Here is a 27,410-nt window from a genome sequence, read left to right as displayed (position 1 = left end):
CAAATCAAATCCACATAATTATGACACATCACACAGTGTTTGATCATAAGGCCAAGTTTATTGACAGAAAAATAAGAACCAACCATAAAAATTAAAACCACTTACTAAATAATAAATACATACAAAACCAAAAGTGTTCTGAGTGAATCAACAGGAAAGGCACAGATATGCATTCATTATCAAATTAGTTTTAAAATAATAAATAAATAAAAACAGAATGCTCATGTACTTATTTTCGGATAAAAGTCTAAATTATACCTTTAATAGCAACTGTTAATTTAAACTTTGATTTGGTCTGTTACGATCTGTAGCTACAATCATAAATCACTCTAGCAGCTCATAATAATATGTCACATATTAATAACATATTGCACGACTCTCTGTCTCTGAATTACTTGATTCTGATTGGTCAACCGCAGCTTTCTGACGCTAAAATATATTTATTCACTTTTGTCTGTCATGTCTCTTCACACATAATCAAATCATGTCTGCTCAAAACAACATTTTTACACACATTATTTCGCGAGTAGCGTGAAATTATTCATTATTGCAAAGTAGGGACAACTTTACGTCATATGATCTCACTGTACATTTCCCTTACAGTTTGCTACATTTCAGATAGTTTATCAGATCTCTTGCATTTGTGTGACGTAATCTGAGCATATCCTTGAAACAGTAAACATACAGCCTGAGAAACCACACCTCTAAAGAAACAGACTGTAATAAGAGACCCCTGACACCTGATTCATCTACAAATATAAAGCACCCGTGACACATGTAATCCCTCCAGCACTCCCGAGTTCAGCCATCGATGTACTTCGGGTCGAGTGTGTGGCTGTCCCGTATGGAGAAGGGTCTCCAGGCCAGCACCTGCAGGCCCGTGACACACAGCGGCACCACACACACCAGGTAAAACATCATGCTGTGCAGGGACTGGAGAGCACTGGGAGGAGGAGAGCAATGTTAAATGAATGCAGTGCACCTTTGCACCACTAGAGGAGGACAGACCACTGAGTCTGAGATCACATAGGCCAGTGGTTCCCAACCTTATTTTGTCTGAGACCCCCTTTTTCCCAAGAAAATATTTTAGGGCCCCCCTTCACATTTAATGATATTATCGCTCTTGTAAGCTTGCAGCAAGGATGACAAAATATGTTGTTTTCAAACAAACAGTATGTTTACTATAACCAGATATGTTTATGCACAAATAATAGCTTATAATATTGAAAATACAATGACAAAAACATCAGTAGGCCCTTTGTAATTTAAAAACGTAAGCCTAGGAGAAGCCTATATATTGGCCCTATTTGAAATCCAAAAACAAAAATATTCACAGTGGTGTGTAGGTAAAAAAAAAAGAAAGAATATAGGCTATTACTAAATGACTGCTGTCTGGGGCCTTAATACTTGCAAGTTATTTGTGAGGCTTTATTTTTTATGCTTTTGGCGCTATAGCGAGCGATAATAAACTTGCGTTTATTAACAGAATAATGTGTCTTTCGGAAGAACATTGTAGCCGGAACTACTTCTCTCTGTGTACGTCTATGACGAGTCACGCTGGTACTGGGCTACTCCGCAGCGGCAGCGAGCCGAACCAGTGTAAAATAGTCCCAATGTAAACACTTATTATAGGTGTACCATAGTTGTTCAGGATAAGACAAAACACGGATTGAAAAATGGATTCATGATGAACTCGCTCATTATATACATTTTGTCAATTTTGAACAGAAAAAAGTTAAGGACTTTTATTTAATGCTCATTGCTCAAAACTTTTCTAAATATGACGCGACCCCCCCAGAGCTCGCTCGCTGAGCTTGTGGGCCGCGACCCCCCTGTTGGGAACCGATGACATAGGCTACTTATAGAGGCTGGTTTCGCCACAGAATAAAAATAATAAAAAAGTAGTAATTACAAGTAATTGCAACTTTTTATCTCACAGTTCTGACTCTTTTTTTCTCATAATTGCGGTAAAAAGTCAGAAATCAGAAAGAGTCAGAATTGCGTGATATGTCGCAAATGTGTTTCATAAAGTCAGAATTGCGTGAAATAAAGTTGCAATTGAGAGTTATACAGTCCAATTTCCTCAGAATTACGAGTATATATCTCGCAATTCTGACTTTTTTCCCCTCAGAATTGCACATATCTCGCATTTCTGACTTTTTAACACACAATTGGGAGATATAAAGTCAGAATTGCACAATATAAAGTCGCAATTGCGTGTTATAAAGTCAGAATTGTGTGAGATATAAACTCGTAATTGTCTTGCAAAATGTTTTATTCTGTGGCGGATACAAGCTTCCCAACTATATAGAAGGTGAACATCAGTTTGTCACAAAAGAAGTCTGTCTGAATTCACACACACAGTACTCATAAAAGAGCCGGTAAAAAGTACTACTTCATCCGCTGAGATTCTGAAGTGTGTGTATATATATGTTTGTTTTTTCTTCTTTACTATCCCATAAGGCCACAGGAGAGGATTTGTGAATGGCAGTGAAGCGGCGAAACTGATGCTGTTAGATCACATGATAATTACAAAATGGTGGATGTAGCACATCTGGATTACATTCATACTATATAACATACTTTATTAGCGGTCGTGAAGTAATTACTTATTCAAAATAAGCAGCACCTACTACGTCTCAATTCGCCTACTCATACTACGCCCTAAAAGTATGTGTTTTTGTTTTTGTGAAGAAAAAGTTGATACTTTTGAGAGTGCAGCAGAAGAGAAGACATGCTTTGGGACAAACTATCACGTCATACAATTGCGTCTTTAACGGTCGCTCTCTGTCGCTTAGTTTAATTCTTCTCTTTTGTCCACTTTCAACCACTTCTGTCCTGATTTCTTCAAGAGGAGGGTCTATGAGCGGGTAAATGGATGTGTTTTTCAGATCTTTCGATCTAATGGACGAAATAAGCTCACGCAATTTACAAACGAACACGACCGGAGACGACGGAAAAACACACGGAGAGCATCAGCTTTAGTTTCTGCTCTGACTGACACGAGCGTCAGGATTCGCCGAAAACAGGAGCCAAGCGCAGGGATGAGCGGCGAATGGTGATTTATTAACAATAAAAGGAACAATCTGTAACAGTTGAACAGTCCAGAGACAGTCCCACAACTGGACTCAAACACACACACACACACACACACACACACACACACACACACACACACACACACACACACACACACACACACACACACACACACACACACACACACACACACACACACACACACACACACACACACACACACACACACACACACACACACACACACACACACACACACACACACACACACACACACACACACACACACACACACACACACACACACAAAGGCAGGACAAAGACTAGAGTTATGTGACTGAAATACTAATGCATCTAAGGAAAGAAAACTCTAAAGTAAAGTAAAATAAGTCAGGAGAAAGCTAGGTATTAAATAAAAATAATCCCAGAATAAAATAATACATAAAAGAGAAGGCTAAAGTAACTACACCTACACATCAGGGAGAAAGAACTAGACAAAAAAACTAAGTAAAACAACACAACTAAAGAAGGCTAAATAAGAGAAGTTAGACTACGAAAACCCCAAAGCAAAAACTGCAACCCGATGCTAGAGGAAGATCCGAGACACGGACGCAACACAACAACCCAGCAGAGACATGATGAAGCAAAGAAGCACGATAGAAAGCAGAGCACACGAGGACCAGGAGCGCGAAACACTGAACAAACACACAACAGACAAAGCTGCCAGGGCGGAGCGCAGTGTGTGTTCAGTGTTTACATGTTTGTTTTGTGATTTGTCTTTATTTCTGTCGCCATTACCCTTTCGTCTAGTCCTCGTTTCACTGGTTGCGCTCCTGGTCCTCGTGTGCTCTACTTTCTATCGTGCGTCTTTGCTTATATAGACAAATAAAGACAAATCACAAAACAACCATGGAAACACTGAACAAACACAAAGCTGCCAGGGCGGAGCGCAGTGTGTGTTCGAAATCAAGTTCCTCAAAGCGCCATTTTAGTCTGAAGTGCTGAGAACTCATGCAATTTACTCCTCCTTCCAAACTTAAGTATAAAAGCAAGTTATCAAACTTCTTAAAGCTAAGACTCGCTCTCGCTCGCACAGTTAAGACAGCTGGAGAGGTCTCTCAAGTGGCCAGTGGAGGCTTCAGACGGAGAGGAAGAATGTTTTTGAAATGTTTGACGCTGAGCTATTAATCATACGGTGTCGTTTGGACAGTGCAGTCGTCTGTATCAGCGCTGGTTAATGTTGGGCTGAACTGGCCTTTTATTACATCTTTCCGCTGTTCCAGTAATTCAGCAAAAGTAGCTCTTCTTCCTCTTGCCAAGTCGTTTTCTTTTCGAATCCATGGTGTCTGATTATATGATACAATCTCTAGGCTATATATGGGTCAGCTAACAGCACACCGGGTTCAAATGTGTATTTAAGACAAGGTGGAAAACTCCTTTATCTTTCATTTCCAATGTGTACAGGTGAAACTCGGAAAATGAGAATATCGTGCAAAAGTTCATTTATTTCAGTAATTCAACTTAAAAGGTAAAACTAATATATTATATAGACTCATTACATGCAAAGTGAGACATTTCAAGCCTTTATTTGTTATAATTTTGATGAGCTTATGAAAGTCAAAGTCAGAATTAAAATATTGTGAAAAGGTTTTCATAAGCTGTAAGCCATCACAATTATAACAAATAATGGTTTGAAATATCTCACTTTGCGTGTAATGAGTCTATATAATATATTAGTTTCACCTTTTAAGTTTTATTAGTGAAATAAATAAACTTTTGAACGATATTCTCATTTTTCGAGTTTCACCTGTACTTAAAAAGTTTTCTCTTCACTGTAAAAAATAAAATGACATTTTTACGGTAAAATACCGGCAGCTGTGGTTGCCAGAACTTTACCGTCAAAAATATGGTACAGACGTTATTGGTTTTATAGACTTAACTTAAAATTTGCAATAATAAACCGTATTTCATTATCTGAAATAATGTTAATTTCCCAACCTATTTAAGTATTAATATCTGTTTTGTACCATTGTAATACTGACAAACATCAATCATCACAGCAGTGATGAGTCACATGATAAATCAAAGCTCATCACAAGCAATGAAAATCCACAAGAATGTTAAATTTACTGATATATAGAAGCTGCACAGTGTCATTCGCACAAACACTAAACAGCGTCATGGTAACACATGAAATTTAAAAAATGCAATAAACATTAATTTAACAACATTAAATGTAACATAAAACTCGAATGTACATAACTGATTAGAAAAGAACTAAGAAAACTAAGAAGAAACAGTTATTTCAACAAAAAATACATCAAATGTGAAGTGTGTGTCACGCAGGGAATTGTGGGAATGCCAATTTACGGTTTTTCACTGTAAATTATACAATGAGTTGTTCTTTTTCACTTTCAAAAACTGTAAATTTAACGGTATTTTACAGTAAAATTACATTAAATGTACCGTTAGATCTATCACAGTTATTTACCGTATATAGTAAGGATTTTGCACTGTAGCATTTTTACAATCTTTTACCGTTAAAATCACGATCATTTTTTACATTTATCGTCCAGTGTTGTGTTGAATGTGAACTCCTCTAAGGAATTTCCCTCTTCAATGTGAATTTATCTGAGAATATCCCGATTGTGGCACAGCAAAGCATCGCGAATCATCTCTAAGACTTGACAGTTAAGATTTAGTCCTACACTTCACAATTACGACCGAGATGCTTGATAACTAACTTTTAAGCTCTTCTCATAATGTTACTCATCATTAGTTCAGTAATTTGATCAAAACACTTACTCGCGCGTGCGTTCATACCGTTTCCCACGCCAATCATAACAGTGGCCGTTTACTGACAAGCCTAAAAGGAGTCGCGCTTTTTCAAGTTGAAAGTGTGTATAACGCACAACAGTGTAAATCATGTATTTTATGTATGGGCTGGCATATATTGAGTCTGGGCTAGTTTTGTTACACATTCCTGGCGACCCAGGTTTACGTTGCTTTATGTGCTGAAATAAGTATCCCAGGACAATCTGTTGTGCTTTGACAGACCGTACTGGAATATCTGAGAGGTAAAACTTACCTTGGATCCACGGCCTTGGACACCTCATGCATCTCCGCATAGCCATACTGGTTCAGGATAGACACGGCCATCATCGGGGCCAGAGACTGAGCCGGCTTCGTGAACAGAGCGTTGGTCCCGAAAACCATCGACGAGAGAGGAGAGCTGGAAACAAAAACATCCGACTGTAGATTCATCTTCGATAGCTAATAGTGCCATGTTTTAATCAACAAAGGAGGATGACTACTTGAGAAGTTTGATTAAAGGCCAGGTAACATACGATGGATAGATGAGTGCTTTAATACCTGCGCTTGTGTGTCTGCAGGTCCGAGTCGATGATGTCCGCCAGAGGCAGATTGAAGAGACTGAAGGACGCCTGAACCAGGACCCTATTCACCATCACACATCCACACACACGCTTATTACTCAAGTCAAGTCACATTTATATATAGAGCGCTTTTTACAATACAGAGTGTTTCAAAGCAGAGTTTGTTTCCAGAAGAAAATAGCGTCAGAGTCCAGCTTAAGTAAGTTCAGTGATGGTTCATTTCTGTCGTAAAAAAATTATTAATTTAGTTCATTTATTACGGAAGCGTATTGCATTCACTTGAGGAAAAAAATCTACTCTGTTTTTCTGAATCAACGAGTTAATATCTCAGAATTACGAGATAATTTTTCATGGAAAAAAGTTTTTGCTCTGTTTTTCTGAATTAAAGAGTTAATTATCTCAGAATTACGAAATATTTTTTAATGGAAAAAAAGTTTTTGCTCTGTTTTTATGAATTAATGAGTTTTTGAGATAATTTTGAGACAATTAAGTCATTAATTCAGAAAAACAGAGCAAAAACTTTTTTCCATGAAAAATTATCTCTTAATTCTGAGATAATTAACTTGTTAATTCAGAAAAACAGAGTAGATTTTTTTCCTCAAGTGAATGCAATACGCTTCCGTAATTTATATATATATATATATTGCCGCTCTGGAGAAAACCGTGATGGCATCGTCCAGCTCAGTTCTCATTTAATGCTGTCAATGCAGGCAGATCAATAATATTGCTGAATATTAAATTAAATGTTAAATTTGACTCAGCAAGCCAAAAGCCAGGCAAAAAAGGTGGAAAAAGGCGACAGTGGCGAGGAACCAAAACTACATCAGTGACAGAATGGAGAAACCAGTTCTCCTCTGGCCAACTGTAATTATGATTATGATTATGATTCAGGCAGCATTACAGGTCAGAGGTCAGATTAGATCAGAATATTAATCAGTTCCATCTCTAGGTCCATTTAGAAAGATTTATTTTCTGCCTATGGTAATATTACACTTTTTATGACCATTTCTTACACACTGAACTCTGAAAAAAACAAGGGAATTTGATTCCTGATTTGATTCCCCCTTCAGTAGAAAAACAGCATTAGGTGAATCTCATTATACTTCAAAATGTTCAATGACGTCTGCATTACATTTTTCACACATTAAATTGTTTTAGTAACAAAATATCTGTAGGTAAAAATGACTGTTTACCACTATGCATTGTTACATTGTGTGTTACTCTTAAAAAAGTCATTAATTACTAGCTATTAATTATTCAACAGTGCAATTAGATATCTTTACTAATTACTCTCTCTATAAAGTATTGCATTACTAATTACTTTCTAAATCCCGCATCAACCTCGACCAGTTGAACAATACAGACATGAAACTGCCCTTTAATTCTTTCAAATAAATAATAAAAAAATTGCATGAATTATTCTTTAACTGACCAAAGTGTTTAAAAAAGAGAGAAGGTCACATTAAAAACATACATTTTAATGTTAGACGTTACATTCTGATGTTACTCTTGTTTAATATAGAATTGTTGTATAGTCTATACAGTATTTAATGTAATTACATCAGACGTAACTGTAATTAAACTACAGAAAATTCAAAAGGAATCCCTTACTTTACTTTTTCAAGAGGAAATTAAGTAAATTACAATAATTAACACTGATAGTAGGGTATACAAATGTAAATTATTAATATATTTGGTAAAAAAAAAAGAAAATTAGTTTTTTATTTTTTTTACATTAACATTTTAAATCTAATTTCTTACAGGGGCTGTTTGGTGGAAAATATGTATTTTCTGATGGGAATAAGGCCACCCTATTTAAACAGCCTGAAAGTAAATGGCTATTATTGAGATGCGTTAGGCTATAAGCTGAGAAAACACCTAACCTGGCCTTTAAAACCAGTATTCACTGCAAACACTGTAATACCACAACCGTTCAAAAGTTTGGGGTCAGCAAGACTTTAACTTAAAGGGGGATTTAATACTTTTATATGGCAAGGGTACATAAAAATCATCAAAAGCTTTTACATTTAAAATATTTCTATTTCAAATAAATGCTATTGTTTTGAACTTTCCCTTCATCACATAATCCTGAAAATACTTCTTATGGTTTCCACAAAAAGGGTTTTCCACATTGATAATAATAATACTGAATGTTTCTTGAGCATTAAATCATATAATAATGACTTCTGACGGATCATGTGACACTGAAGACTGGAGTAATGATGCTGAAAATACAGCTTTCATCACAGGAATACATTACACTATCAAATAGAAAACAGTATTTTGAATAAATTGTTTCACAATATTACAGTTTTGACTGTATTTTTGATCCAATGAATGCAGAGGCTTCTTTCAAAAACATTGTTTTTACCAGCGCCCAACTATTGAACGGTAGCGTAAATCTCGAAATGCATGAGCTTCCCCAGTGAACTCGTGTTTATTCCTCTATCCCGGAGCGCCGTGTAATTACTCACATGCTGGAAGTGAGGAACAATGCGAGGAAATAGTAGCTGTCCGGACCCAGCATCAACATGACCACGGCCGCTCCGGCCTCCACGTAGAAGCTGATCAGGATCAGTCTGTAGTAGCCCAGCTTCTGGAGGAGGTTCTGGCTGCACAACACCAACACCTGCAGAACAACACATGCAGAGGCGCGTCAGGGCGGTGCGACCTCTTTTACTGTCTATGGTCATGACCACGGGACTATCTGACTGTCGGCGGTGCGACGCACTTCAGGTCTGCTCAGAAGTTTGCACACCCCTTGCAGGATATATGCATTAAACAATCTTTTTTAACATAATAATAAAAATGCACACCCCTGGCATCGTCTTTAGCATCGGTTAATGTTTGAACCTTTTTTTAATAGTTGTGTTTATGTCCCTCAATTGTTGGCAGTGTGAAAAGATGGATCTCAACCGCCCGGAGGAAAGTTTGGCTGATTCCCAATCCATACTTAAAGGCACAATATGTAAGATTTTTTTGGCCACAAGAGGGCGCAGTTTCCAACAATAACAAAGGCGTAGGTTGATGACGCAGTGATGAGCTGAATGATGGGACTTGCTGTCAAGCTGATGGATCTAATAATGTTTATGGATGAGTGCAAACATTCATATTTTTTAACATTACAGTAGTATGAAGCAGGTCGCGATTGCTAAAGAGACAGATATCACACGCGAGTCCCGCGGATATAAAGGAATAAGGACATTTTAATTCTACCGAACTACTCGCAAGTGCTGGATTACTCACACACGTGTGAGGTAACGCAGCGCTGCTTCACTCGGTATAACGTTACACTATCACACTAAATGCCATTTGAGTGTGTGTTGAAAGTTATAATGTTATACTACGTGTTAGTTCGTTTGCTATACGAAACTAGCAGTAAGCTAGATCAACATTAGAATAACATACTGACCATATTCTAACATTTCATCATGTTGAGCTAACGTTATATAACATCGATTTGTTTTATGTACATTCGCTCACCTGTCTAATAAAGCTGTCAAGTCGTGACTTGTGATGCTCTGTCGAGTCCAAGTTAGCCGCGGACGCTAGCTCTCGGCATCTCAAAAACGCCACGCTGATATTGATCCTCATTTTAGTTCTCCTTGTTTGTCCCAAAGTCTGCTTGCCATGGTCTATGTTTAGAAACAAGAACTGCGTGCCGCGCAACGTTACGCACTACGCAGTTGTCCACGTCTGTCGCCATGGTTACGTCAGTACGAGCGGAAACCGAGGATAGCGCGGATATTGCGTCATTGACAGGCGACATTTTTTTCCGGGACGGCCACTTATTTAATTTTGGAATTTCTCTGAAATAAAAAATCTTTGGAGACTTTTGGGATATTGTAAGTACACAACTGCAGGAAATATATCACACTGTGCGAGTGATTTTGGGATATTTTATTAAAAAAATCTTACATATTGTACCTTTAATTACTAAAAAGATAAGAAAAGTTTCCTTTTGAATTGTCCGTCGTGTATATCCTGTCAATACCTTCTTAAAGTAGTTCAAAAAAGATATTAACACAAACTTCTTTCTTGTAAGCACTCAGAGACTAGACGTTTATTTTGGTTTTGCCATTACTCTACATTACTGTGGAAAGACTTTTCCCTATTAGTTATTGAGAACGATGATACAGATTTTTCTCTACTTTGGGGAAATGTTTTGTTTGGAAAAGTTAATTGAAAAAAAAAAGAGCTTTTACACACAAACTAAATAATTTATACACAAATGTACATTTTCAGGTCTTTATGTTTTGCTTGCTAATGTACAACATTACTTTGGGACTATCTCTAACTCGTGTAAAAAGAAGGCTTTAAAAACAATTAAAATATGCAAGTCTTTTAATATTTTCCTTTGATATGTGATCTATTATGATTACCCCTGTTTTTCCTTTTTTTTGTTTATTTTTTTTCCATCTTTTTCCGTGTTTAGTTGTTCTAATTATTTTACTGTTTCCTTCTTTGCTTATTTATATAATTAATTAAAAGTTCTCAATAAAAAAAAAAGAGGTGTCCGTTCCACACTTCATTTTTTTGGTTAATTAAGTGGATTTTCAGTGTGAAATCACACTGTTTATACTAAAACCCCCAGCATAGAATAGTGCATAAGTACGTGAATTGTTTCGGGATGTGAATTTGTACATTGATTTGTATCTCAGAGTGTGTTCACACTTGTAGTTCGGTTGCCTTGGTTCTGAACCGAAACAGAAAATGATACATTTATTCACATTTTTGTTCAAACCGTCATTTTTAACACCAAACCTAAAGCTTTAAATAAGCTATATTTTACCAAAGAACTTACCGAACATACAAGGTAATGCTGTGTGCTGGGATAAATGCACTCGTTGTATGTGCGTATACAGTATGATGGTATATTGACCAGCTGAGAACGAAGATCTGCCGTTCTGATGCCCGAACTGTGATGGGAAACATCTCGACTGTGACGAGAAAAAACAGGTGTTTTTTAGGGTCTCATCTTCCTGATTTTGGTCCGTTACATTGAGTTAGGGACAGAATCTCAAGCACACCTGTTTTTCCTCATCATAGTCACGATGTTGGTTCGGTACAGGATCAGAACTGCCTCACAGTAGATGTTGTTTTGACTCCTTTACACATTTTATAAGCTTTTCATGAGTTCTCAACTGGACAAAATATCATCATATGTAGCTACGCACATACAATGAGGTCATTTGGCCCAAAACACAGCATTGTTTTGGTAAATGCCGTCACAAAATCGGGAATGTGTCATAAAAAAGCAGACCAATCAGGTTGTGAACGACTCCCTATGCCTTTAGGTTCGGTATATTTAGGTTCGGTGATAAAAATGCCAATCTGAACACTAAGCGGGCCAGGACTGAAGGTCCGAAACCAAGCGAACCCAAGTGCGAACACACCCTTAAGGTGATGACACATGGGGCAACTTTTTGAGCAATGTTGGTGGGCAATGAAAATGAGGCAAATTGAAAATGGGGAATACATTTCTATCTGGATACTTTAGATCGGTCGCGGGCCAAACTGGTTGATGGTAACATTGCTCAAAAAGTTGCCCCGTGTATCATCACCTTCAGTGATGATGATGAGAGCTATAAAGACCTTTCTATCCCTCAAACAGGGGGGGTTTATTCAAATCCAAGTATGAAGGACAATATGACCGCCTGGACCACAAAACCAGTCACATGGGTTAATTTTCTTTTAATTAAGATGTATATATCATCTGAAAGCTGAATAATAAGCTTTCCATTGATGTGTGGTTTGTTAGGATAGGACAATATTTGGCCGAGATTTGAACATCTGGAACCTGAGGGTGCAAAAAAAATCTAAACATTGAGAAAATCACCTTTAAAGTTGTCCATCTCTGTTCGCGATTGTGCTGCATCCACTCACAAAAATAAATGCTACGGTAGGAAATCTACAAAATATCTTCATGAGACATGGTCTTAATATCTTAATGATTTTTGCCAAAAAAGAAAAATCGATAATTTTGACCCATGCAATGTATAGTTGGCTATTCCCACAAATACACCCGTGCGACTCGTGACTGGTTTTGTGACCCAGGGTCGCATATTAGTAGCAGTAGCAGTCGATGACGCACCTGAGGACAGATGAATCCCGCTCCATACATGACGCTCTTGGCAAGCGGCGGCAGGACGTCCTGAGGAATGAGATGCTCTGCAAAAATCAGGGTGAAGTTACTATAAAAAGCCAGCAAGAACACCTGGAAAAAGTTCATGATCACAAACAGCTGGAAGTCTCTGTTGGTGAGGATCTGCCAGGTCATGGACATCACAGAGGACACCGAGAGCGAAGGAGAACTCTCCTTTCCCTCCGGGGCTTTACAGTCGAAGCGACTCTCGCTGTGCAAGCCGGTGTAGAGCATGCAAACGCAGGCCAGCGCGGCCACGAACACGCTGAAGCCCTGGAAGACGGCGAAGCGCTCCATGTTCTCGGACACGAGGCCGCTGAACAGCACGCTGGACGAGCCCAGCAGAGACGCCACCTGGCTGTATTTGATCAGCCTCAGCCGGCTCTGGTGGTGTCCCGAGATCTCCGCGAAGAGCGCGCACTGGGCCAGCAGCACGAACGTGAGCAGGCCGTCGAACGCACACAGGGTCACGGTGAGGTGCACGCCGCTCAGCCAGTCGTGCTCCTCGTACGCCCTCCAGGGGAACCAGGCCAGCAGGAACGACAGGGCGTACAGCGGCGCCCCGTACAAGATGGAGAGCCTCCGGCGCGAGCAGCACTGCAGGCCCGAGTTGTCCTGAAGATACCCGAACACCGGGTCGTTCAGCGCATTCCAGATCATATACACAACCTGTGCGGAGACAAAACGGGCTCTAAATTAGCATCGTGTTGCTTTACTGGACAGTCAAACCTAAACCAAACCTTCGACATTTCTCACATTCTCACAGTTCTGTCGGGACCACTATCGTCAAATACGATTGACAATTAGCATAGAGTTAGGATTGGCGGTATGGTTCAGTTCAGCGCATACACGTAGCCTAGCATGGATAAGAGCAATAACCCCGCTTAGGGTAAACAGAACACAACCAACATGGATGTTTTGCAGATATCATTAATTCAAGATTTTAAAGTACAACATATTTTGAGAATTTATTCTGATTCAAGGGGAATCCTGACTGGGCGAGAGGTGGAGCTGGGGAGGGAGGAGGGTAACAGCTCCTGAGAAACTGATAATACTGAAGGACCAGTTTCAAACCACCGAAACTAACTCAAAAACACTTTGATTTTAGCTGGTTAGTTAGCCTGAAGAACATTTCCCTTCCTTGATTTGGCTTGACGTACATCAGGGCGTTCAGGCGATTGCAGTCGCTGGCCTGTTTTGATGGTTTTCGAGAGGTTTAGTGTTGTAAAGTGGCGACGCTGAAAGACCAGCTAAACATTAGCTAGACCAGCTAATCTGGGTTGTTTGCTTTGGAAATATTCACTTTACTCTTTATTATCCAATACAGTACATGTTTATAATAACGACAGAAAGTATTGCTGATGGATACGCATGCCTATAAGCTGAATTTAAAGTTAACTGAAGTTGCGATAGTGTTTTCTTCTCTATTGTGACGTATATCCGCGTGAAACGGCTTCTCGAACAAGAAAAGGTGTGTAGGGCGGGACTGGTTTTGTCCATGGGGATTTGTTTGGAGAGCTATTGGTGTGATGTAATGCAAGGCTGCCAATTTTTGAGTTCAGCTTGGAGAGAGAATAACAGATTGGAGGAATGGATATTCGAGTAAAAATAGAATGAATATGTAATATATTGCAGATATTTAACAAAATATATTTAGCTAACTATGCTAGTATGGTCATTAAATGGCTTTCCTGAGGTAAATATAACATTACGTGACATTGTTTAGAAGCTGATTCTTCTAAGATGAGTCTTAGATTACTTTGGAAATGTAATAGGTTACAGATTGCAAGTTACCCTATTTAAAATTTAATTTTTAAGGCATTTAATTTAAAATTACCTTAATAAAGTAATGCAATTGATTACTTTTCTGATGTAACCCCCCTTTGTAATCGTTAACATTTTCATAAGTAACTGCAATTTAATTACACACTTTTTTTTCTATGATTGTGACTCTACTAAAAACAACGCTTGCTTTGTTAACAATTTAATGTATCGTCTTTATAACCACAAATGTAAGTTTTCCAAAAAACAAACCAATCTTTCTTGTCTTTTGAAAGAACTTAAAATAGAAGAACTTTCTCTTCTGTAAAAAAGAAAAGCAAGTAAAACGACTTCAGTTTGCAATGATTTAATTTCTATAATTGATGTATGAATTAATATCTTACACTCATGTTATTTTTATCTGTCTTCTTTTCTCTTTTTATTTTTTAAATCTTTTTCAGTCTGTAGCCAATTGTTGTAAATCCTCCTCCTCTATCTTCTGATGACATTAAACATACAGTTGATACTTTTTGTGTATTGTACACAAAGTTGTATATTATGAACATGCCATCTTTGTTTTGTTTTTTTGTTTTGTTTTGTTTTTTTAAAGAAGAGAAAGATGTCTGCTAAAGAGCAGATCTGGAAAACATGTACTGTTGTTCTACAAACATCTGATAAACGTCTTAGAAAGAGCAGTTTTACACTCTAAAATAAATCATAAACATCTTAAAGACATTTTCTGAATGTCTATTTAACGTCTGGCAGGAAACGTCTTAAGAGACATATTGCAGATGAACAAACACCCAAAAATAAACATCTCGCAGATGTAAATGTAGACATCAAGTAGACGTCTCCGTGACGTAGGTGTGCTATCAGGCTTCTGATTGGCTGAAAAGCGCCGGCCGCTCCTCCAACGACATTTAAAGATAATAAAGATAATAGTGCTTGCAGGTGTTTTTAATGTTTCAATTGATAATAACACATAAACTGTATTACGGGGGGGAAAAATAGTCTACTACAGCAAGATCAATTTAGGAACATGTAGGCTATGTTAAAACTTGTGAAAACTCACCTGTGACTGGTGGAAGGCTGTCTCTGATATTTTGTACCTGTTCAAGAAAAGCTTTACGTAGTAGAAACTAAACATGCTGTTCATCATGGCAGAACCAAGCGTTGTCATGGAGTAAGCCAAAGCAGCGGGATTATGAGCTAAGAAGGACCTCATGATTCTCATAACACGGATGTTTGACGTGCAGGAATTGTTTGTCCACAAAAGGACAATGCAAATGCAAAGAAACTTGACACTATTATAAAACTCATGCAGTCGTAGCTTATTAGTTAATTTCCCCAAACCCTATCAAGGGAATGTCGACAGAAAAAATAAAACGATTTTGAAAAACTATCCATTCCCAACTGAGATCATTTTTAAAACAGAGGTACACATTTCCTGGTATTCCGATGTGGGCGTGGCCACATAAGACCCCGCCCCCCGTCCTCTGATTGGCCAGCGTGAAGATCCGTTGTTGTTATCCTCGCGTCCTCTCTTCACTCCAGTTGAAGTCTGACTCTGCCACGTTGCTGTAAACACCGGTTCACACCGCTAGGGATTGAACCCCTGAAAGCCTCAAAAGCCCGGCTCACCGGCGTCTATCCATCAGACAAAGGGCGCTGATGCCTTAAAATAACCAGGAGAAGAAACTAACCGTGCGCTTCCAGTCGGCGAAGCTTTGTTTGCAGTCGAGATGCTGACGGACGTGATAGTAGAGGAGGACTTTGATCGCAATGAGGATGATATGTGGTACAGCAGGAAGGATCTGGAGCACGGTAAGACTCATTCACTAGCAATGCGCACATATATAGCACGTTAGAAAGATGGTAGATACCTGTGCTTCTCATAAAAAAAGCATTTAATTACAAATATTGCCATTCATTTAAATACAGCCTGATTGTAACACATTAGAAATGCATGGATAAGGGCATCAACGGGGATATGATTTGACTTTCTCGAAGGTCAGGTGATATATTATCTTGTAAATCTTGAGTGAAATGAATGAAAAATGTGTTCTTGTTAGTAGGGCAGTGTTTAAGCTGTCTATCTGAAGGTCACGCCCATATAAACCCCTTTAAATGCGCACTCCTGACGTCATCAGCCGACGAGGATACATCTTTTATACTTCAAGATGTTTGGTTTTAGTATATTCGTCATGTCACAGTGTATTGAATATTAGTTGGTTAAACTAAAACCTGTGAAGAGGAAACTGGAGAAAAAAATGTCCAAAAAAAATACAGTGTCACATGTAACGCATGCAGTGAAATGTGTATACTATACATACACCATTTTGGGTTCATTTAAAATAATGGGTTTTTTTCTTTCTTAGTGTGAAGAACATATAATCTAAAAAAAGAAAAACAGTTTTCCAGGATAAAGAACCTTTTGTGCATTGAAAAGGTTCCATGGAATGTTTAAGGTTCTTTGTGGAACCGTCAATAAAGAACCTTTATTTTTAAGAGTGATGGTGATTCTTCTCCATGTTTGTTTCCTAATAAATGCCTAACAAATATGAAATTCCTCAAAATCTGACTGCAACTTCATGTCCATTATAGTTTTTTTTATTATCATTTAGATGTACATTTTCTTATTTCACTCTCAATTTAGTGTTTTATTGTTACTTTTGCATTTGGCAGATGCTTTGTCCAGAGCAACTTTCATATGTAAAGGACCCATTTTAGTAGCATATGTGTGTGTTTCCTGGGAATCAAACAAACCCATGACTGGCATTGCATCATGCACTACCAGTCAAACTACTAATTTGAGGACTGCTATTGTGAATCATCCCTAAAAAGTGATGCTATTGTGGAAAGACTTGGTTCCCACCGCTGGGTTTGGCAGGATAACGCCCACTACGTCTATACTCGATGTTTACTGTCTTCTCCGTCTGTGTTCGGGACAGATCTCCATTTGGCGGCTGAGCTGGGCAAGACTTTGCTGGACAGGAACCATGAGCTGGAGCAGGGCCTACAGCAGATGTACTCCACCAATCACGAGCAGCTGCAGGAGATCGAGGTGACGCTTCTCACAACACACACCACTTCTGTTCCCCTGTGGCACAGATTGTGTACGGATGGGATTTGAAATGTCCTTTTGTGTTGTGTAGGTTGTAGAGCTGTCCTGCATTGTGACCTTATGAATAATAATGCAAGCAGTTTTTATGTTCTCATATTAATTGAAAGACTACATGGCATATTTGTCACCTAGTTGGATTGTTGAAACGAACTAGTGGAGCTGATTTAGGGTACGTTTAATGATGAACTAAAAATGCGTCCATTTTTCTTTTGGGTTTTTCATGCGAAAATGACAAAGTTGTCAAACCGATCAGCGTTCACACGGATCCTAGAAAGCGATTAAAAGCTGTATTATTCATGCCAGGCCAGTCGTTGGCGATGTCACTTTGTAAAGAAACACTACGTGTCTATAGACTGAACACGTAATGCAGACAATAACAGTATATTTTCAAAAACTTGCACTTTGAATCCCGTTTTCACAAGTTTGCATTTGCAGGCCCCCAAAACGCTGTTGTAGTGTAAATGAACGAATGAAGTTTTCCGTTTTTAAAGTCCACCTGTGGTGAAAATCAAGCTTTTATTGTTGTTTATATGTCTATGTGGCGTTTTTAATATGGCTTAAGATAAACCGTGAACAAATTCATAAGTCCACACCATATTTTCTCCTTAAAACTGCAGTGAACCAAAGACAGTCTCAAAAACGGGGTTTGAAATAGCTGGTGTTTCTGACGTCACAAACGACCTTGTAACCAATCAGATCAACGTGTGATCGTCAACCAGTGGATCTCTGAGCTGGTGTGAGTGCGTGGAGGCGGGGCTCATTTGCATATTCATACCACGCATACTAAATGAGGCAAGGGTGTAGAGTTGCGTTCAAGCTATTTTAAGGCATGAAGAATTATTTTCTAGGGAAAAAAACGCTTAATTTTGGTGATCAAAGATGAGTTTTAAGGCATATAATGATTGACTACAGGGGCACTTTAATAAAAACGATGTTGTGTAAATAGCCCCTAAAATGGTGGGAAACTTAAAAGAAATGGAGGCCAGTTGCTGGAGCTAAGAATGCAATTATTTACATGACATTGTAACCTAACATCTTGAAACGGGCACATTGTCTGACTTTCATCCACTAGAAAAGTAGAAGTTTGTTTGGTAACACTGTCTCTGTACTCGTAAGAACTGGAAATGCGTAAACAGCGGGAGATTTCCTGTTTGATCCTCTTTCCTCCTCCTCACGCTGAGGACATCGTGCAGCGGGACTTCTGCTATTTCTGACACCGTATCTGTGTCTGGCATGACCCCAATCGTGAGATTTGTGGTGTCATTTGGCTAATGGCCTGGCTTGGCAATACGGTCTTATGCAATTGGGTTTCTAGTGTGTGGAATGGCGTACTATTCTTTTTTTATTATTATTTGTAGTGTATATAGAGCATGTATAGTATGCTCAGAATACGATGACCATCATGTTTGCACAACATGTGCAGTATATATACGCTTGACTGAACCTTCTGTGGTTTCCATTGTTACAAATAAACCCAAAATAATTACAAGCATCATCTGATCAATCGACCATTTCCATTATTTGATCCGACTACCTCATTCAGAAGTGCTAAATGCACTTAATTGCATTTATTTCCGAGATGAAAACTGGACATGATAACTTTCACATGCCCTGTGATGAAGTTGTGTGACACAAATGTAGCATATGAAATGTTTATTGTTGCATAATGCACTTTGATGTGCTACTTAAACAGTATATAGTGTGCATCACATCTCAAGCATTAGTGTCTAACAGAAAGTTTGGCTTTAATGGAAAGTAGCTGCTGATTGGTTAATGTTCACTTGATCCTGGCTTTATAACTGTCATCTCTCTCTAGCCAAATATTGACTTCTCAGAAACAATGCAGTGAGAAGTGTTTAATTGCAACATGAAGTCACTCTTCCGTCTCATGTAGTGAAACATTTACGAAAGAGCGGGGAAGCGTTTGCACAGTCACTAGTGCATTTGGTTGTGAAATGTCATTGTAACTTGTGAGTTTTGTTGCAGTTTTGTGCCTGTGGTTCAGCAACAGATGCTTTAGAGCATCTTTAGCATTGGCTAACTCTAAATTATGAAGTCTATTGTATACTTTCAGGGTATACTTTCATAAATGTCCAAGATGGGAGCCCAAATGTAGTGTCTTCCTGTGCCACTAAGCAGCAACAAACATATTTGGTCAACCATGCTCTGCACGTTAGGCTGGGAAACATCTCAAAACTGAAGCTTTTGATATTGATTGGAGAAAACATTGGAATAGAGACAGGGGGGAAAGCAAACTTCTGGAAGGGGGCATCAAAATAACTTACAATTAATTAAAAGAACACAAAACGAGCATTAAAATAAGCTAAAAACACAAGATATTTGTCATTTTAATTAACCATCTTTTGCTTCTTTTGAAGAACCAAACATCTGGAATCATCTAATGCAATAATTTATTTTTTACAGAAACTAGGAGTGCCCATCCATAGAATAAAAATACATTTCTAAAAAAAAAAAAAAAAAAAAAACCTAGGGCTAGCATAAAATATATCTAGGGAGCACTATTAAAATGTTAGTGTTTCTGCTCTCATGAGACAAGAGCATGAGACTAGTCTATGACAAGGTCTTTGGGAAACTTTATAGCCAAATAAAAAGTTGCTAAATTGTATATTATCAGCTATATAATTGTGAATATTCAAAATACTACCAGCTTTAGACAGTGTCTGTTGTGTGTAAGTGCATATTGATCTGTCTGATAAGCAAATATTTGAAGTAGTGTTGTCAAATGTACCGACTTCAGTACCAAGTGGATACTGAAATTGAACAAATGTGACGCTTTGAGCACTGTTGAGTGGAATCGTAAACACCTCTGATTGGCCATTGTGTTCACGCGCTGTCTGTGATTGGCTACAATAGTCAGCGATTTAAAAACATGTTGTAAATATAAATCAATGACGCTCTTCACCGAGTGCTTACACAGATACACACGGGAGCGTTTGAAAGCAGGCGTCCGAGTTATTGACTATCCGACTAATTTGAAGGCTTGTGTCTGTATTGCCTCTTGCAGTACCTGACCAAGCAGGTGGATCTCCTGAGGCAGATGAACGACCAGCACGCCAAAGTTTATGAGCAGCTGGACTTAGCGGCGCGAGACCTGGAGAAAAGCAACCAGAGGCTGGTGCTGGAGAACCGGACTTCCCAACACCGGATCGAGAGGTGAGGACGAGTCCGAGTCCAGGTCTCCCCTTTTCCACCAAAAAAGAACTGGTTTGGAACTGGTGCTGGTTCAAAGTTGGTTCGGAGTTGGTTCAACTTGCGAACCTTCTCAGAACCTGTTTGTTTTTCCACTGACTAGAGCGCGTGTACGTCGCCATACGTCTTAGCTAGAAACGCTTGCAAGTACAACATTACTTTGGGATTATCTCTAACTCGTGTACCAAGAAGGCTTTAAAAACAATTGAAATATGTAAGTCTTTTCATCTTTTCCTTTGGTATGTAATCTTTTCTGATTAGTTATGTACCCCTGTCTTGTCTTTTTTTTCTTCGTTTATTTGTTCTATATTGTGATTGTTTTCTTCTTTGCTTACCTAATGTATTCAATAAAAAAAATAGAAACGCTTGCGCTAACTTCAAGCATAACAATTACAATGGCGGACTACATTGTGTTTCTGCAAATGTTTCTCCTGGCTTTGCGATCCTATATTGGGGTCAGAAAAGATGTTTAGAACACATCTAAACCCGCCCCCAGCCCCCGACGTAAGCATGACGTGGTAAAAGAACGGTTCTAGTCCAGCAAAGAGTTGGTGCCGCTTTGGAACCAGTTTTCCTGGCCGAGAACCGGTTCTTTGGCTGTCGAAACACAAAGAACTGGTTCGCGAGTAGGCACCGGCTCCGAACCGGCTCTCAAAATGCTTTTGAGATGTTGGCCTCTCTTAACGTGACTCTTGCTCTTTATACACAGTCTAACTGAGACCATAGATGGGTTGCAGACTCACATGGAGGGTCTTCAGAAGCAGGTGGACGAACTGAAGATGTCCCAGTCCAAGCGAGATCTCGCAGGGGTGCGCCGCAGCCTTGGAGCCCAAAGCATTTCATGTCTGAAAGAAATCTATGATCTGCAGCAAGACAAGTGAGTCTGGGGCCAAAATGACGCCAATATACCCTTATCATTCTCATAAACATCACGAAAACAGCCATGCATTCATGTCTCAACATGTCAGTGGAAAGTCCTCTTTGGGAGTATTGTTATTAAAGATATTGCATGTACAGTAGAGGAAAAAAGTAGAGTATATGTTAGTTGATGATGGTGAGAAATCCTCCTTAAATTAATTAAAAGTGTGTTCATTCATGGTACAAGATGTCAAGTTGGGTTTTGCCCGGCTTTAACATAATCTTAAGGCTGATTAAAGGACAAGCCCAGTCCAAACGTCTTGTTTTAGTAGGCAAAACATCCAATCTGGAAAGTAATTTGTGTTGGTCAAACCTCTTTAATGGAGACTTTAACATTGTAATTCTACTAGAGCCGCTGGACCCTTGTAGGACAAATTGAAGTAGACGTTTCTCTGTGATGTCCAGCTCGTGGATGACCTCTCTGATATGTCTACTCGGCCCACCTGTAGCGTTAGTACGTGCTGACTGGGCATCTTAAGGGCCTCGAAAGCCAGACATCATAATCTGACCCGGCCCTTCTACCATAATCCAGTAATCCCTGATCTAATCCAACTCAGCAGGAGAGGCTAATATGGACCTAGAAGTAGACTGTGTGCAACAGGCCCAGTGATGCAATTAACAACAGGGTCCTTTTTGGATGCAAAACAGAAATAAAATAAAACGGAAAACAAAATAATAGGGCCCCTATTATGTTTTTGTCTGATATTATCTTTAATACAGTGTAATATTGTTAAAGCCGTTTTTGAATGTAAAAGTTCTGCAAAGTTTAAAAGATTAAAGTGCAGGAGGAATGGAGTTATTTTCTCCCAAAAGAAAGTATAGATTCTTAACTGCTCAAACGAGTCGTTAGTAGTTTCTTACTTTCAGCACAAACCTACATAGGCTTGTAAGAAATTTGCATAATGCCAGCCTATGGTCTTCACTGGCTGCCTGCAAACAATGACCCCCAAACACTGTAGTTGTAGCTGAGACTGGAAGAGTTTGGTTTATGTTGACAACAGCGTTTTCTGCGCTGCAAATCCACTTTGATTGGGCCATCTGACCAATCAGAGCAGAGTAGACCAATCACAACAGACTGGGCCATCTGACCAATCAGAGCAGAGTAGACCAATCGCAACAGACTGGGTCATCTGACCAATCAGAGCAGAGTAGACCAATCACAACAGACTGGGCCATCTGACCAATCAGAGCAGAGTAGACCAATCGCAACAGACTGGGTCATCTGACCAATCAGAGCAGAGTAGACCAATCACAACAGACTGAACCATCTGACCAATCACAGCAGAGTAGACCAATCACAACAGACTGGGTCATCTGACCAATCAGAGTAGACCAATCACAACAGACTGAACCATCTGACCAATCAGAGCAGAGTAGACCAATCACAACAGACTGGGTCATCTGACCAATCAGAGCAGAGTAGACCAATCACAACAGACTGGGCAATCTGACAAATCAGAGCAGAGTAGACCAATAACAACAGACTGGGCAATCTGACAAATCAGAGCAGAGTAGATGTTTAATGAATTGTATGAGAAATGCATACAATGTATATTATGATAAAATTAATTTGTTTTTTTGACGTTGGATGCATGTAAACTAATTGTAGGAGACCTACAAAAACCGACTCATGAAGAAATGGTTGATGTTGAAAAGCAGGCGACTCAAGATCCTGTTGTCTTCCAGGTGCTTGAGCTCCGAGAGCCTGCATGAGGAGAAGTCCTGGCCTGCGCTGGACGACAGACGCGAGGAGGCGGAGGAGACCTCCACCCTTCAGCACACCCTCCACAACCTCAAGCTGCAGCTGGCGGCGGAGCGAGCCCGACGGGTGGAGGCGGAGCGCGAGGCGGAGCTGACGGTGCAGGAGAACAGCGCGCTGGAGGAGCGCCTGAGTGCGCTGGAGGGAGCGCGCCGTCGGCAGGCGGAGCTGGAGGCCGAGGTGGAGGAGCTGCGGCAGCTCTGGCGCTCAGAGTCCGCCGGCGCCAGGCTGACGGACGCGCTGCTCCCCGATAACGTGTTCTTCGGCGGGGACGATAGGACGAGGGTGGAGCCGGAGGAGGAGGAAGGCCTGGAGCTTCCTCAGGGGAGGCGTCGCTGCAGCAGCGAGAGCTTCGTCCGAGGCGCTCGAGCCGAGGATATCCGGCGCGGACACGAGCGCACGTGCATCCGCCGGGCCCAGGCGGTGAAGCAGCGCGGCATCTCCCTGCTCAACGAGGTGGACGCGCAGTACAGCGCGCTCCAGGTGAAGTACGAGGAGCTGCTCCGCCGCTGCCAGCAGGGGGCCGACAGCCTGAGCCACAAGGCCGTGCAGACGCCCGCCGCCCACGCGCTACAGCGCCGCAAGAGTCAGGCTAGCTCCGCGACCGAGACCAGGGAGGAGCTCCATCAGCCAGAATACAAGGCCCTCTTTAAAGAGATCTTCACCTGCATTCAGAAAACCAAAGAGGACCTGAGTGAGAACAGGTCCGGGCAGAGCTGGCGGCATTATACATCTTCAGTGTAGTGATCTGGGGCTTTGCACTTCCAGACAGTCTTTGTGTGTATGTGTGTGTCGATTGCACTATAACACCTGTGCCTATATACACAATATACAACACCAAAACGTCCACAACCTGCAATGGCAGAACGCTGGCTTTTTGTACGTTCTTCTCAGAAGTCTTATTCCCGTGATTTGAGACTCGTGGACCTCTGCGATTACAGCCATACCGAGTGAACCTGTGCTTTGGGTTTGCCAGCACCTCTTGAATTCGTAGAGCCGCGTCTGTTTAAGACTTAAACGTCCGGTGTTCAGACGCTAGACTAAATTATTATTACTAACCCACTAACACTGATAATGAACTAACTTAATGCAAATGACATGCATGTTGGGGTGAACCTCACAAAACGAGAATGAGAAGTTTCACTCCAGACTCTAAATTAAAACATTTTATTGTAAATTGAAATATGGCCCAGGTATGTTTTTTTTTTTTTGGTGAGATTCATCTGATAAACTTTAAAACCTTTAAAAAAAAAAGTATGATTTAAGGAACTCAGTTGGATATTATGTAGCCAAATATTTCGAGTGTCTAGAAATTTCACAAGCAATATTATTATTTTTCTTTCTCTTTTCTGTAAGAAAATGCTGCATGTGATTTCAATGACGTTACTGTAATGATTTCTTGAGCAACACTGTTTGCTGCTTTTATAAAGCGTCCGGTTAAGAGTTTACCTCAATGGTTTGATGTGCTGGCAAAAATAGTTCGTATTAGCTCACGTAAACGATATGCTTGAAATTCGCACATGAGTGTGTGTGTGTGTAGTTTGTTTAGCGCAAATCGTAGTTTAATGTTTGGCAATGCCTCGCTCAAGTTCCAGCACTTTGTTATGACGTTCATTTAAACACCACTGTGAAACTATGCACTTTAGACAGGCCTACGGTCAGTTTTTTTGTTTTGTTTTAGTTCAATTTTTATTTAAATGTTTTCATTCGTTACTGTAGTTCAGAGGTTTTATTTATTTTTTTGTTTGGTATTCGTTCTGTTTTTCAATTCGATCTCGCCTGCGGGTTTAGGTCAACATGTGAATGTTACCGATGGAGATACACAGATGTACTGAATGAGGGTCTTTAGTTTGGAGGACTGAAGGCCATTGAACCGATGCTTTGACTGAGTTACTTAAATGTTACACCAGCACAAAGTAGGACGTTTTATGATGTAAGTAGTTTTCTGGTCAGTGTGGTTTAACAGTTGGTCTAACAATACCTAATTATTACCGGCTTACGTGTTTAATAACTGTTGTATTTCAAAACGCAAACCATGTGCTACTTAACACTTAATCAGGATCAACCATGTTTATTTTGTAACATTTCGAAGCTGTTGAATGCCTTGAGTTGATGACAGTATTAGCAGGCTTTGACTTTTTGGATCAATGTATTGCGTAGATGCAGGCAGGGAAAACCAATGTTCATTGATCCTGACAAAGAAAAATATTTGAATATTGTCATGAGGGAGACAAAAATATATTGTGGTGTTTTGCATTGCTGATCTCATCGCTTCATTTCAGTGTTTAGGATAATGGTGCTACTGTATTGCAGCTACAAAAGTCTCTTGCTTTCAAACGGCAGCCAAACTTTTGCAGAATTATATGCTTGTTGTGTTAGAGGTCTACGTGATCAGAGGTTATTGTGCAGCATAAATATAGCTCTCGTGATCGAGAGGAAAAAAACGAGTTTGACTTTGTATGTAAAAATAGTGCAATGACTTAAAATGCAGACCAAAAAATCTGGTATGGAAATAATTTTCTAACATTTACTTGCAGATAAAACAATCAATTTGTGATAACCACATGATGAAAATTGTTTATATTTGTTGAGAGAATGCACAAAATTGAATCTGTTGATGATTGTTTCAGCATAAATGCATAAATCTGGAATCGAAGTTCATTGTTTTAAGTAAAAGACTTTAGTTTTTTACATTATTTATTGCTGTTATCAACTGCAGATTATAAAATTCGACATGCACAATCTGATTATTACTGGTGCTGAATATGCAATAGATTAGACCAATGCCTTTTGAATATCTGTGATCGTGTATGTATTATGGCATGACTAACATTTTACTTGGGTTACAAAATATCTAGTAGCCTGAATAAAACTGTATGAATGAACCAATTATGGATGTTCTGGTTTTATTTAATCATGACCACTCCAACATAACAATATTAGCTTATTTTAATGTCTTTTTGTAGAAATCATTTTTCATTAGAACATAAATTCTCACATGTAAATCCAAATAAGGGCTTAAAGTGTGTTATTTGCACCTCGTGGCGCCCACTTGTGGTCTATTTGGGAATTTTAATGAGATGCTCTTCTGTTAATCATTAGATATATCAATATTTTAATAGTAAGAAGATTCACAGCACAGTTTATTCATTTAAAAAACGCTGAACAGTTGTCTAATGTCACAGTTGTAGTTTACATGACATACAACATATGGAAAAACAACGTGCAAAGTCCTAAAGACGACATCTGTTGGACTGTCCAGTAAAGTACAAAGCAAAATCAAAAGATTATATAAGTCTACACTCACCATTACAAGCACAGCTTCAGAATATAAAACATTTCATTGGCATTCATGAATGCCACGCATGGCATACATTTATTGCTTATAAATGCCTAAAATGCAAAAATGTTAAATTCCCAGACACACACCATAACAGTTCGGTTCATCGAGTTAAGTATGAATATGAATGTATATAAAGATATAGTGTATGCTGGAATAAAAACACATTCATTTTTTGTAATGCACACATTTAGGAAGTGCAACTATTAATACACTTCATTCTCTGGAAGACCATGAGCAAATACTCGTATCCATCAGGTGTAAAATAAACTCAGTGATATAACTTTTCAACATCACAATCAAAAAAACAATAAAATTGCTGCCTGCCAAGATCACACTGCTGTTTTTAGACTTTCTTGCCTATTCCAAAATAATGAGAATAGGCTGCAGACTTAATAATATTATATTTTTAAAAACAATAAATACATTGATTCTTGTCTAAATACTAACTAGCATCATTTTAAAACATTTACTTGCAATTTGTTTCTCCTAGTCATAGTCAAAGAGTGATATATACAGGTGAAACTCGAAAAATTCAAATATTGTGAAAAAGTTAATTTACCGTATTTCAGTAATTCCACTTAAAAGGTGAAACTAATATATTATATAGACTCATTACACACAAAGTGAGATATTTCAAGCCTTTATTTCTTATAATTTTGATGATTATGGCTTACAGCTTATGAAAACCCAAATTCAAAATTAGAATATTGTGAAAA

General features: G+C 39.1%; 2 protein-coding genes across 2 annotated transcripts; one reads left to right on the top strand and one right to left on the bottom strand.

Moving 5' to 3' along the window:
- Positions 1 to 760: 760 nt before the first annotated feature.
- On the bottom strand, positions 761 to 15,760 carry mfsd13al (major facilitator superfamily domain containing 13a-like). The gene is made up of 6 exons (XM_056237216.1): positions 15,413 to 15,760; positions 12,529 to 13,248; positions 8,909 to 9,063; positions 6,412 to 6,495; positions 6,128 to 6,271; positions 761 to 943 (listed from the first exon to the last, which is right to left on the bottom strand). The coding sequence occupies exons 1-6, from the start codon at positions 15,572 to 15,574 to the stop codon at positions 802 to 804; spliced, it is 1,407 nt and encodes a 468-aa protein (XP_056093191.1). The 5' UTR covers positions 15,575 to 15,760; the 3' UTR covers positions 761 to 801.
- A 122-nt stretch (positions 15,761 to 15,882) lies between these two features.
- cdr2a (cerebellar degeneration-related protein 2a) lies at positions 15,883 to 24,799 on the top strand. The gene is made up of 5 exons (XM_056237217.1): positions 15,883 to 16,164; positions 17,292 to 17,404; positions 20,490 to 20,638; positions 21,384 to 21,551; positions 23,279 to 24,799. The coding sequence occupies exons 1-5, from the start codon at positions 16,083 to 16,085 to the stop codon at positions 24,093 to 24,095; spliced, it is 1,329 nt and encodes a 442-aa protein (XP_056093192.1). The 5' UTR covers positions 15,883 to 16,082; the 3' UTR covers positions 24,096 to 24,799.
- Positions 24,800 to 27,410: the final 2,611 nt, after the last annotated feature.

Source organism: Rhinichthys klamathensis, unplaced genomic scaffold (genome assembly GCF_029890125.1).
Source record: "Rhinichthys klamathensis goyatoka isolate OS25496 unplaced genomic scaffold, OSU_Roscu_1.1 h1tg000484l_1, whole genome shotgun sequence".
Taxonomy (NCBI): Eukaryota; Metazoa; Chordata; class Actinopteri; order Cypriniformes; family Leuciscidae; genus Rhinichthys; species Rhinichthys klamathensis.
This window is presented reverse-complemented; position numbering and strand designations above follow the sequence as displayed.